At 42.2% G+C, this 12834-nt stretch overlaps 2 protein-coding genes across 3 annotated transcripts in view; one reads left to right on the top strand and one right to left on the bottom strand.

The window, feature by feature from the left end:
• The window catches only part of LOC128654401 (pleckstrin homology domain-containing family A member 3), a 242946-nt gene extending 240738 nt beyond the window's left edge, over positions 1–2208 (bottom strand). The window contains exon 1 of the mRNA XM_053708297.1: positions 2081–2208. Coding sequence (XP_053564272.1) covers positions 2081–2120 — 40 coding nt within the window. The 5' untranslated portion in view covers positions 2121–2208. The remainder of the gene's footprint in view (positions 1–2080) is intronic.
• Positions 2209–2346: 138 nt separating this feature from the next.
• Positions 2347–12834, top strand: part of TARBP2 (TARBP2 subunit of RISC loading complex) — a 75322-nt gene continuing 64834 nt past the window's right edge. Inside the window, exons 1-2 of one of the 2 annotated variants that reach the window (XM_053708294.1) lie at positions 2347–2697; positions 6104–6303. In XM_053708294.1, coding sequence (XP_053564269.1) covers positions 2648–2697; positions 6104–6303 — 250 coding nt within the window. In that variant the 5' untranslated portion in view covers positions 2347–2647. The remainder of the gene's footprint in view (positions 2698–6103; positions 6304–12834) is intronic. The other variant, XM_053708295.1, reaches the window with a different exon arrangement.

Here is a 12834-nt window from a genome sequence, read left to right as displayed (position 1 = left end):
CCACTTACAACCTGGATTTTATTAATAACAATTTACATGAATTATACAAAAATTTATTGAACAACGAGACATTATTTCAAGAGATCATGACTTTTAAAAAAAAATAAAAAATGAAAGAACAGTTAAAATGAATCATAGAATTAAAAAAAAAATCCAACTTACTTCTGCTAGTATAAAAATGACTTCAATCTCTTGATATCCTTAATTCAAAATGTAGTTAATTTTGATAAAAGCATACTAAGTTAGATTTAAGAGCAGGTATGTGTCTTAAAGGGGCATGAAATCCAATTTTTTTTTTCTTTTATGATTCAGAAACGGCATACAAGTTTAAACATCGCTCCAATTTACTTATTGTATCGAATTTGCTTAAAGGGAAACTGAACCCAAAATTTTTCATTCGTGATTCAGATAGAGCATGCAATTTTAAGCAACTTTCTAATTTACTCCTATTATCGAATTTTCCTCATTCTCTTGGTATCTTTATTTGAAATGCAAGAATGTAAGTTTAGATTCCAGCCCATTTTTGGTGAACAACCTGGGTTGTTCTTGCTGATAGGTGGATACATTCATCCACCAATAAAAAAATGCTGTCTACAGTTCTGAACCAAAAAACAAAGCTTAGATGCCTTCTTTTTCAAATAAATATAGCAAGAGAATGAAGAAAAATTAATAATAGAAGTAAATTAGAAAGTTGCTTAAAATTGCATGCTCTATCTAAATCACAAAAAGAAAAAAAATGTAGGTTCAGTGTCCCTTTAATTTGCTTGGTATTCTTTGTTGAAGGAGCAACAATGCACTACTAGGAGCTTACTAAACACTTTGGGTAAGCCAATGACATGAGGCAGTGAGCAATCACCGGCTGGCTCCTAATAGTGCATTGCTGTTCGTGAGCCTACCCAGGTATGCTTTTCAACAAAGGATGCTAAGGGAAAGAAGCAAAATAGATAATAGAAGTAAATTGGAAAGTGCTTTAAAATTGCTTGCTCGATCTAAATCGCCATGTTAAGTTTTGATTTTACTATCACTTTAAGCACTATATGTTTAACACTGTTACAAACATTGCTGCAAACACCTAATAGAAACTAAACCCATACACATATCTTAAAGTGAAGGTCAATTTTCATGGGAAAGTGCCCGGTTTTTAAAAAAAAAAAATATTAAAATTAAGGGCACTTTCATTCATGAAAATTGACATTTCAGCGGTTTTCTTAAAATATACTTACCTTTTGTTCTTGAAGCCGCTCCAGTGCTTCACCAGCCTCTTCATACGTCAGCAATGACGATTCCGGCATCCTCCAATCACGGCTTCCCACCAGGGGAATCATTGCCTGAGGCAACGCCGTGATTGGAGGAAGCTGATTTTGTCATTGCTGGGCAAATAAACCAGGAAGAAGCAGGCGGGGCATCGTTTCAGAAGAACAAGGTAAGTATTTTTAAAATACGGTGCTATGTCAATTTTCATGTATGAAAGTGCCCCTGTTTTTAATAGTTTTTTTAAAAAACGGGCACTTTCACATGAAAATTGACCTTCACTTTAAATATTTAAAAAACACACAAATATATATATATATATATATATATATATATAGTATAAGTAGGTTTAGCACAAATTCTTTTAATCGAAATTTTGGATTAAAAGAATTTGATGTTAAAATCTAGTGGGTGCCTGCTTGTTTTTCAATGGAATATATATATATATATATATATATATATATACACACACCTAAGAGAAAGAAGCAATATAGAAAATAGAAGTAAATTGGAAAGTTGTTTAACATTGCATTTTAGGCTATGTGCTTTGAATACATAACTGTGCATATTTCTATCTCAATCCTCTCTTCTGGTTGGAATAGGAAATGTCAGATCAATGACATGGAAGCACTTATTGCTTGGGGTAAACACTCCAGCGAGACACAATTCTCTTAACTCACGTTATCTGATAATTTGGTTTTCCTAGATTGTAAAAAGTAGCTCTCAAAATCTGGAAGAATCTACTCAACAGAAAACAAACAATGTTTAACTGAGATGGACCTTTGTGAATCTTTGTCAGTGATCAATTACACACACACGGTTAGGTTACCTGACAGATAGTTTGTCCATTTCAGCAGCGACCCCTCCATCTCCAACTTGTGCTCATTCGGCTCCTCCCCGATCAACAAGAAGAGCAAATCACATGAACACCAAATTTCTGTTCAGCCAATACCGAAGATGGGAAGGGCAGTGTGCAGTAACTATACACCCACAAAACACTTAAAACCAATCAAACGCAAGCTACAGTAATACGGTTATCTGTTCAACGAATCAAGAATCAATTTACCGCCGCGTGGCTAAGTGGGTAGTGAAGTTTTACGTCAAATACCATTTTTTTTTTATAAAACACATCTCTTGGGCCTGTTTGCGCATATAGTTGAAGCCAATCAAAGAATACTTAACACTGGGGTCGAAATTGATTGGCTGTTACAGAATATGTTGATTAATGAGAAGGGGAATGTGGGAAATGTAGTCTTAAAGTTACTGATCAGCTTTTAGTAATGAAGTAACAATGACTACATCTCCCGACATGGCCTGTGAAACAATGTCTTTCGTTTTTTTGGGCCATGCTCTGAATCTCGGCCATTGTTGCTAGAAAAGCAAAGGGAAGGAGGGAATGAACGAAAACGAAGATTGTAGGAACCAAATTTGCTCTGTGTGTCCCAGGTAAGAACCCTAATTGACCTGCAAGCCACGTAGTTAATGGTGCTAGCTGTCAAAGTGTAAACGGGTTCAACTTCACTTTCTAATTGTGTGCAGTGACCGGTTGGGGGCGTGTGCTTGTCAGTGACAGACACACATACTGTATGTAAACGTGCATCTAAATCAGCTTAAAAAGACATCAAACACTAAACAAATACTATATAGAATGATACTTTTTCAAATAAAAGATTAGTCTGACAACAACTTGCAGATGTATTTTTAATTTAATTATCGGTTTAAATATTAACAAAATAAGTGTAAAGTTTTAGTGTCTATAAAACAATTGGAAACTGCCATGTTTGTAACTCAGGTTACTTTCTCTCCTGTGCCAATTAGGGATAGTTATAAATAGGTCACTAGAGTGTGCAGCCAATGGATGTGTGGAATATAAAAGTGTTCTGCAATTCATTTTCAGAATAGAATTACAGGAAAAAGGGACAAAATAAAACACATTGCAATTGTGTGTGTGTATATATATATATACACTATATATATATATAATTTATCATTTTATATTAACATCTCAAAGTGTTTAATGTCCCTTGAAGGAACCGTATTATATGCAGAGCCAAATGCTACTCCCTTACAGTCCCCTGCATGCAGTACAATGGTGTGATCTTTACATAGTTCCATACCTGCTCCAGCAGGTTCCATCACCTTATACAACTCTGCCCCTTATGAGTCTTGGTTCCGCCTGCACCAGACTCTCCCCCTTATGAGTCTTCGTGCCGCCTGCACCAGGCTCTGCCCCTTATGAGTCTTCGTGCCGCCTGCACTAGACTCTGCCCCTTATGAGTCTTCATGCTGCCTGTACCAGACTCTCCCCCTTACGAGTCTTCATGCCCCCTGTACCAGACTCTCCCCCTTACGAGTCTTTTTGCCGCCTGTACCAGACTCTGCCCCTTATGAGTCTTTTTGCCGCCTGTACCAGACTCTGCCCCTTATGAGTCTTTGTGCCGCCTGCACCAGGCTCTGCCCCTTATGAGTCTTCGTGCCGCCTGCACCAGGCTCTGCCCCTTATGAGTCTTCGTGCCGCCTGCACCAGGCTCTGCCCCTTATGAGTCTTTGTGCCGCCTGCACCAGGCTCTGCCCCTTACGAGCCTTCATGCCGCCTGCACCAGGCTCTGCCCCTTATGAGCCTTCATGCCGCCTGCACCAGGCTCTGCCCCTTATGAGCCTTCATGCCGCCTGCACCAGGCTCTGCCCCTTATGAGCCTTCATGCCGCCTGCACCAGGCTCTGCCCCTTATGAGCCTTCATGCCTCCTGCCCCAGGCTCCGCCCCTTACGAGACTTTGTGCCTTCTGCACCAGGCTCTGCCCCTTACAGGTCTTCGTGCCTCCTGCACCAGGCAGTACCCTTTACGAGACTTGTGCCTCCTGCACCAGGCTCTGCCCCTTATGAGTCTTTGTGCCGCCTGCACCAGGCTCTGCCCCTTATGAGACTTTGTGCCGCCTGCACCAGGCTCTGCCCCTTATGAGACTTTGTGCCGCCTGCACCAGGCTCTGCCCCTTATGAGTCTTTGTGCCGCCTGCACCAGGCTCTGCCCCTTATGAGTCTTTGTGCCGCCTGCACCAGGCTCTGCCCCTTATGAGTCTTTGTGCCGCCTGCACCAGGCTCTGCCCCTTATGAGTCTTTGTGCCGCCTGCACCAGGCTCTGCCCCTTATGAGTCTTTGTGCCGCCTGCACCAGGCTCTGCCCCTTATGAGTCTTTGTGCCGCCTGCACCAGGCTCTGCCCCTTATGAGTCTTTGTGCCGCCTGCACCAGGCTCTGCCCCTTATGAGTCTTTGTGCCGCCTGCACCAGGCTCTGCCCCTTATGAGTCTTTGTGCCGCCTGCACCAGGCTCTGCCCCTTATGAGCCTTCGTGCCGCCTGCACCAGGCTCTGCCCCTTATGAGCCTTCGTGCCGCCTGCACCAGGCTCTGCCCCTTATGAGCCTTCATGCCGCCTGCCCCAGGCTCCGCCCCTTACGAGACTTTGTGCCTTCTGCACCAGGCTCTGCCCCTTACAGGTCTTTGTGCCTCCTGCACCAGGCAGTACCCTTTACGAGACTTGTGCCTCCTGCACCAGGCTCTGCCCCTTACGTGTCTTTGTGCCTCCTGCATTAGACTCTGCCCCTCTCTCATCTTCATGTCTCCTGCACCAGGCTCTGCCCCTTACGTGTCTTTGTGCCTCCTGCATTAGACTCTGCCCCTCTCTCATCTTCATGTCTCCTGCACCAGGCTCTACACCTTGTGTGTCTTCATGCCTCCTGCACCAAGCTATACATCATTATATTATGCAATGCCTGATACACCAGGCCCCTTGCATAGCTCCATGCCTGATGCATCATGCTCTAACCACTTACGAAGCTTTATGCCTGATGCCTCAATGCCTGATACACCAGGCACTGTCCACTTACAAAGCTCCCTGCATGCTACATCAGGCTGTGCCCTACCTACTCAGTCGCTTGCTTGCGGTAACAGGTTTTCTTATAAAGTTCAGTACCTGCTCTAGCAGGCTTCATCCTTCAGTCTCATACCTGTACAGTTTCCTTCCAGAAGACTACCAGGAGTGTGAAAATCCCAGATAAGGAAATCAAGCAATAGTGTACACAGCGGGTTGTTGTTTTTTTTTTCCAAGTTCATTTTGTATATCATCAGAAGAACATTTACAGTTAGTAAGTATTAGCAATAGAAGAGTGTATACTTCTTTCACTGAACTATACATATTGTCTTTATCATTCTCACTGTAAACTACAACTTTCTAATTCTTTGGATCTTTTATGTAGTGTTATATAAAGTAACTGTAATGCACATTATCAATAATATAGTAGTCAGTATGAATCCATATGTTATTTGCCTCCTATACATCTTTGGACTTCCAGTATATGCTTTGGTTTGATATACAAATGTGTACGATATCCACTATACTAGAAACACTAACCTCATCTTTCTATAATCCTAGTTATGTTTGGCTTCATACTGATATACAGAGATAAATGCATTGTGGACACATTTATTCTGTCTGCAGCTTTAATTCGAGCCATTCCTAGCAAATCAGAAGACCTCTCTTAAAGGGACATTAAACACTAAACACATTTCATGCGCCTCCATATAATTATAGGCGCTGCCATTTTGTAACCTAGGTTACAATGCAGGTGTCTGAAGCAGAGTTGCTGCACATATAACACATCAGCACTGGAATGCAGTGAAAGCTAGATTTTAACATGGCTTCACCCATGACAAGAAGTAGGTGGGGAATAACTTCAATACTTTGCTTAGAAAATGTATTAAGTGTTTAATCCTGATCATTTCCTCATTCATGGAATGAGGCACAAATGTAGGATGCACCGTCCTTTCCTTTAATAATTCCTGTTTTCTCCTCTTTAGTATAGAGCAGATGCTGGCGTCGAGTCCAGGGAAGACCCCAATCAGCTTGCTGCAGGAGTATGGGACTCGGCTAGGCAAGACCCCTGTGTATGACCTGCTCAAAGCTGAGGGACAGGCCCACCAACCCAACTTCACATTCCGTGTATCTGTTGGAGACATCAACTGCACCGGTCAGTCCCCTTCGTCATCCAGTCTTGGAGGTGAAATGCCCTGTGTTACTAATCCTTTCTCCTGTCATACGGCCATCCTGTCTTGGAGTGTTCTTGTCATCAAGATTTCTCACTCTTGCATTGCTAGCATCTTTAAAGTATTTGTATTGCTTTATATCTATCTGTTCTAAGTAATCATGGTGTAGGTAATATATTTCATATACTGCAAGTAACAGCTGTACCTGTAGATTTAAATTTTAGATAGCATCTCAGGTTTGTGTCATTTAGATGAGGCAAATAGTGAGTGGAGCTTGGCTATAGAAAAACTATTCGGGAAATTCAGTATAAAAGCACATTATCACTCATAGTATGTTGTTATAGGGCTTGGCAAATTTGTTCAAAATCTAGGAGCCAGCTTATAAATTTAGGAGCCAGAAACTTTTATACATTATATAATAACACAATAAAAGAGAGGTTCCTGGCGCACAAAGCTAATTTTGTAGGTGTTACTGTTGGTAGCTGGTAGGGGAAGTGGGGGCTCCCATGGGTGTCTTGTGCACTCTAAACCAGAGTTTGTTATTCCTAGACTGCAGAAAAATCTTGTAAATACAAGGTATTTACAGTATCTTTAATTGGTAGTAGGTAGTATGCACTTTGTTAATTTTTTTGTATTAATTTGTGACTTTATTCTCTGCTTACTTTGAGAATTGAAATTCATTATTTTGAGAGTAAATCTTCAGAAATGTACTTTCACATCATTGCTCTGGGTATATCTTGTGAGGGATGTTGGTGTTCGGTTTGGGATACCTTTTGTAAGGAATCTAGATGCCATGGTCGGAATACCTTTTGTAAGGTTCTAGAGTTGGGATATTCTTTGTAAACAGTGTGAGATGCCAGAGTTTGGATATCTTTTGTAAATTATGTTAGGTGCCAGGATTGGGATATAGTTTGTAAAGTATGTTAGGTGCCAGGATTAGGATATCTTTTGTAAAGTATGTTAGGTGCCAGGATTGGGATATAGTTTGTAAAGTATGTTAGGTGCCAGGATTGGGATATAGTTTGTAAAGTATGTTAGGTGCCAGGATTAGGATATCTTTTGTAAGTGATGGTAGATGCCAGAGCTGGGATATCTTTTGTAAATTATGTTGGGTGCCAGGATTGGGATATGATTTGTCTTCTCCCACATTTAGAGATGTTCTGTACCAGGTCTGGGATATCTTTTGTAAGGGATGTTTGGTTCCATGGCTTTTGTAAGGGATTTTTGCTTTTACCACTGGGATATCTTTTGTTAGATATCTTTTTGCAAGAGATGTTGTGTGCCAGGTTTTGGATATATTTTCTAAGATGGTCTGTGCCAGGTCCAGGGTATCGTTTGAAAGGGATGTTGGGTGCCAGGGCTGGGATATTTTTTGTAAAAGATGTTGGGTGCCAGGGCTGGGATATCTTTTGTAAGGGATTTTTGGTGCCAGGGCTGGGATATCTTTTGTAAGGGATTTTTGGTGCCATGGCTGGGATATCTTTTGTAAGGGATTTTTGGTGCCATGGCTGGGATATCTTTTGTAAGGGATTTTTGGTGCCATGGCTGGGATATCTTTTGTGAGGGATTTTTGGTGCCATGGCTGGGATATCTTTTGTAAGGGATGCTTGGTGCCATGGCTGGGATATCTTTTGTAAGGGATTTTTGATATTACTGCTTGGATATCTTTTAGAAGAGCTGGTAGGTGCCACTGCTGGGCTATCCTGTGTAAGGGATGTTAGATGCCAGGGTCTGGCTGTTACGTGCAAAATATCTTAGGTGTACTGTTAACTTTTGTAAGGCAGGGTCTGAATTCCTTTTGCAAGAGATGTTGTGTGCCAGGTTTGGGATGTTAGGTGCCAGGACCATGATATCTTTTTGTAAGGGATGTTGGGTGCTAGGGCCGGGATATCTTTTGTAAGGGATGTTGGGTGCTAGGGCCGGGATATCTTTTGTAAGGGATGTTGGGTGCTAGGGCCGGGATATCTTTTGTAAGGGATGTTGGGTGCTAGGGCCGGGATATCTTTTGTAAGGGATGTTGGGTGCTAGGGCCGGGATATCTTTTGTAAGGGATGTTGGGTGCTAGGGCCGGGATATCTTTTGTAAGGGATGTTGGGTGCTAGGGCCTGAATATGTTTTGTATGGGATGTTGGGTGCTAGGGCTTGAATATGTTTTGTATGGGATGTTGGGTGCTAGGGCCTGAATATGTTTTGTATGGGATGTTGGGTGCTAGGGCCGGGATATTTTTTTTTTTTTGTAAGGGATGTTAGATGCCAGGGTCTGGCTGTTACGTGCAAAATATCTTAGGTGTACTGTTAACTTTTGTAAGGCAGGGTCTGAATTCCTTTTGCAAGAGATGTTGTGTGCCAGGTTTGGGATGTTAGGTGCCAGGACCATGATATCTTTTTGTAAGGGATGTTGGGTGCTAGGGCCGGGATATCTTTTGTAAGGGATGTTGGGTGCTAGGGCCGGGATATCTTTTGTAAGGGATGTTGGGTGCTAGGGCCGGGATATCTTTTGTAAGGGATGTTGGGTGCTAGGGCCGGGATATCTTTTGTAAGGGATGTTGGGTGCTAGGGCCGGGATATCTTTTGTAAGGGATGTTGGGTGCTAGGGCCGGGATATCTTTTGTAAGGGATGTTGGGTGCTAGGGCCGGGATATCTTTTGTAAGGGATGTTGGGTGCTAGGGCCGGGATATCTTTTGTAAGGGATGTTGGGTGCTAGGGCCGGGATATCTTTTGTATGGGATGTTGGGTGCTAGGGCCGGGATATCTTTTGTATGGGATGTTGGGTGCTAGGGCCTGAATATGTTTTGTATAGGATGTTGGGTGCTAGGGCCTGAATATGTTTTGTATGGGATGTTGGGTGTTAGGGCCGGGATATTTTTTTTTTTTTTGTAAGGGATGTTAGATGCCGGGGTCTGGCTGTTACGTGCAAAATATCTTAGGTGTACTGTTAACTTTTGTAAGGCAGGGTCTGAATTCCTTTTGCAAGAGATGTTGTGTGCCAGGTTTGGGATGTTGGCTGCCAGGACCATGATATCTTTTTGTAAAGGACGTTGGGTGCTAGGGCCGGGATATCTTTTGTAAGGGATGTTGGGTGTTAGGACCGGGATATCTTTTGTAAGGGATGTTGGGTGCTAGGGCCGGGATATCTTTTGTAAGGGATGTTGGGTGCTAGGGCCGGGATATCTTTTGTAAGGGATGTTGGGTGCTAGGGCCGGGATATCTTTTGTAAGGGATGTTGGGTGCTAGGGCCGGGATATCTTTTGTAAGGGATGTTGGGTGCTAGGGCCGGGATATCTTTTGTAAGGGATGTTGGGTGCTGGGGCTGGGATATTTTTTTTTTTTTGGTAAGGGATGTTGGGTGCTAGGGCCGGGATATCTTTTGTATGGGATGTTGGGTGCTAGGGCTTGAATATGTTTTGTATGGGATGTTGGGTGCTAGGGCCTGAATATGTTTTGTATGGGATGTTGGGTGCTAGGGCCGGGATATTTTTTTTTTTTGTAAGGGATGTTAGATGCCAGGGTCTGGCTGTTATGTGCAAAATATCTTAGGTGTACTGTTAACTTTTGTAAGGCAGGGTCTGAATTCCTTTTGCAAGAGATGTTGTGTGCCAGGTTTGGGATGTTAGGTGCCAGGACCATGATATCTTTTTGTAAGGGATGTTGGGTGCTAGGGCCGGGATATCTTTTGTAAGGGATGTTGGGTGCTAGGGCCGGGATATCTTTTGTAAGGGATGTTGGGTGCTAGGGCCGGGATATCTTTTGTAAGGGATGTTGGGTGCTAGGGCCGGGATATCTTTTGTAAGGGATGTTGGGTGCTAGGGCCGGGATATCTTTTGTAAGGGATGTTGGGTGCTAGGGCCGGGATATCTTTTGTAAGGGATGTTGGGTGCTAGGGCCGGGATATCTTTTGTAAGGGATGTTGGGTGCTAGGGCCGGGATATCTTTTGTAAGGGATGTTGGGTGCTAGGGCCGGGATATCTTTTGTATGGGAGGTTGGGTGCTAGGGCCGGGATATCTTTTGTATGGGAGGTTGGGTGCTAGGGCCTGAATATGTTTTGTATAGGATGTTGGGTGCTAGGGCCTGAATATGTTTTGTATGGGATGTTGGGTGTTAGGGCCGGGATATTTTTTTTTTTTTTTTTTTAAGGGATGTTAGATGCCGGGGTCTGGCTGTTACGTGCAAAATATCTTAGGTGTACTGTTAACTTTTGTAAGGCAGGGTCTGAATTCCTTTTGCAAGAGATGTTGTGTGCCAGGTTTGGGATGTTAGGTGCCAGGACCAGGATATCTTTTTTTTTTTTTTTTTGTAAGGGACGTTGGGTGCTAGGGCCGGGATATCTTTTGTAAGGAATGTTGGGTGCTAGGGCCGGGATATCTTTTGTAAGGAATGTTGGGTGCTAGGGCCGGGATATCTTTTGTAAGGGATGTTGGGTGCTAGGGCCGGGATATCTTTTGTAAGGGATGTTGGGTGCTAGGGCCGGGATATCTTTTGTAAGGGATGTTGGGTGCTAGGGCCGGGATATCTTTTGTAAGGGATGTTGGGTGCTAGGGCCGGGATATCTTTTGTAAGGGATGTTGGGTGCTAGGGCCGGGATATCTTTTGTAAGGGATGTTGGGTGCTAGGGCCGGGATATCTTTTGTAAGGGATATTGGGTGCTAGGGCCGGGATATCTTTTGTAAGGGATGTTGGGTGCTAGGGCCGGGATATCTTTTGTAAGGGATGTTGGGTGCTAGGGCCTGAATATGTTTTGTATGGGATGTTGGGTGCTAGGGCCTGGATATATTTTGTATAGGATGTTGGGTGCTATTGCCTGAATATGTTTTGTATGGGATGTTGGGTGCTAGGGCCGGGATATTTTTTATTTTTTTTTGTAAGGGATGTTGGGTGCTAGGGCCGGGATATTTTTTTTTGTAAGGGATATTGGGTGCTAGGGCTGGGATATCTTTTGTTAGGGATGTTAGCTGTCAGGGCAGGACCATCTCACATAAGTGTGTCAAAGGTTTGAAATATCTTTTGTAAAGGATGTTAGATGCCAGTGTTGTTTTTTCCCCCACATAAGAGATGGTATATTCCAGGGCCAAGAGAGCCAGAATATCTTTTTATAAAGGATGTTATATACCAGGGCTGTGATTTCTTTTGTAAAGGATGTTAGGTGCCAGGATTGGGATATTGTTTGTAAGGGATGTAAGGCTCCAGTGTCGGGGTATCCCACATAAGAAAATGTTATATGTCAGGGACGATATATCTTTTGTAAGGGATGGGTGGTGCCAGAGTTTGGCTGTCCCATATATAAGATGATTTCAGTTTGGTGTATGACTTCCCCATTATTTACACTAACCTTTCCATTTTATCTTGTGACAGAAGTGTTGGAAAGTATCATTTTTTTATATGATTCTGAAGTCTCAGTAGCCATTGCAATTGTTTAACTGTTAGTATGATGGACCACTCTGCTGTACTCATTCACAAGCCATTGCACTTGCAGCTATATTGTAACTATTAATATTATGTTTGTGATGTATTATGTAACGTTTCAGCTAACTTGTTTGTAATGTAAAGCTTTTGACCCAGGCGTGTACAACCGTAGGCGTTGGGAGTCACAATGTGCCATTCCAGTGCATTTGATCTGGTCCTCCATTTCTTTAGACTTAACACCAATAAACCAAGGATGAATTATTTTATTACTTTAATTTAATAACATTATTTATATATCATCAGACATAGACTTATCGAAAAGTAGATCCTGTACATATGTTTGTCCAGTAAAACAGAAACATTATGATATCATGTTTCCAGGAAGATATTGGTATGGCATATGTCTATATAAAACTGCCTTCAAACAAGCAAATATTTAAAGGGACACTGAACCCAAATTTTTTTCTTTCGTGATTCAGATAGAGCATGCAATTTTAAGCAACTTTCTAATTTACACAATTTTTCTTCGTTCTCTTGCTTTCTTTATTTGAAAAAGCTTTTTTTTTTTTTGGTTCAGGCTCTGGACAAGACTTTTGTATTGGTGGATGAATTTATCCACCAATCAGCAAGGACAACCCAGGTTGTTCACCAAAAATGGGCCGGCATCTAAACTTACATTCTTGCATTTCAAATAAAGATAACAAAAGAATGAAGAAAATTTGATAATAGGAGTACATTAGAAAGTTGCTTAAAATTTCATGCTCTATCTGAATCACGGAATAAAAAATTTGGGTTCAGTGTCCCTTTAACTAAAGTATAACCCGGCTGATTTTAACGACCTAATGGCTAAAATCGAAAGCAATATTAAGCTAAATTAGCTAGTTTTACAAAGTATCATAAAATAAATGTGCTAAATTCTGCAGTTAATTTGTGCAGACAATGTTATAATATTACAAAGTATTACAATGCCTCCACCCTTCCAAATTTTCTGTCGAACATTGAGTACATGTATATGTATAAATGTGTGTTTGATTGGAAGGTGGTTTTAGAACTACTGCCAATGTGTTCACTCATGAAGGTAGTTTGGGCACGCTTGTTCCTTCAATAAGGGAGAGTATTACTTTTCAGTTGTGTACATTAGGG

This window comes from Bombina bombina, chromosome 3 (assembly GCF_027579735.1).
Source record: "Bombina bombina isolate aBomBom1 chromosome 3, aBomBom1.pri, whole genome shotgun sequence".
NCBI lineage: Eukaryota > Metazoa > Chordata > Amphibia > Anura > Bombinatoridae > Bombina > Bombina bombina.
This window is presented reverse-complemented; position numbering and strand designations above follow the sequence as displayed.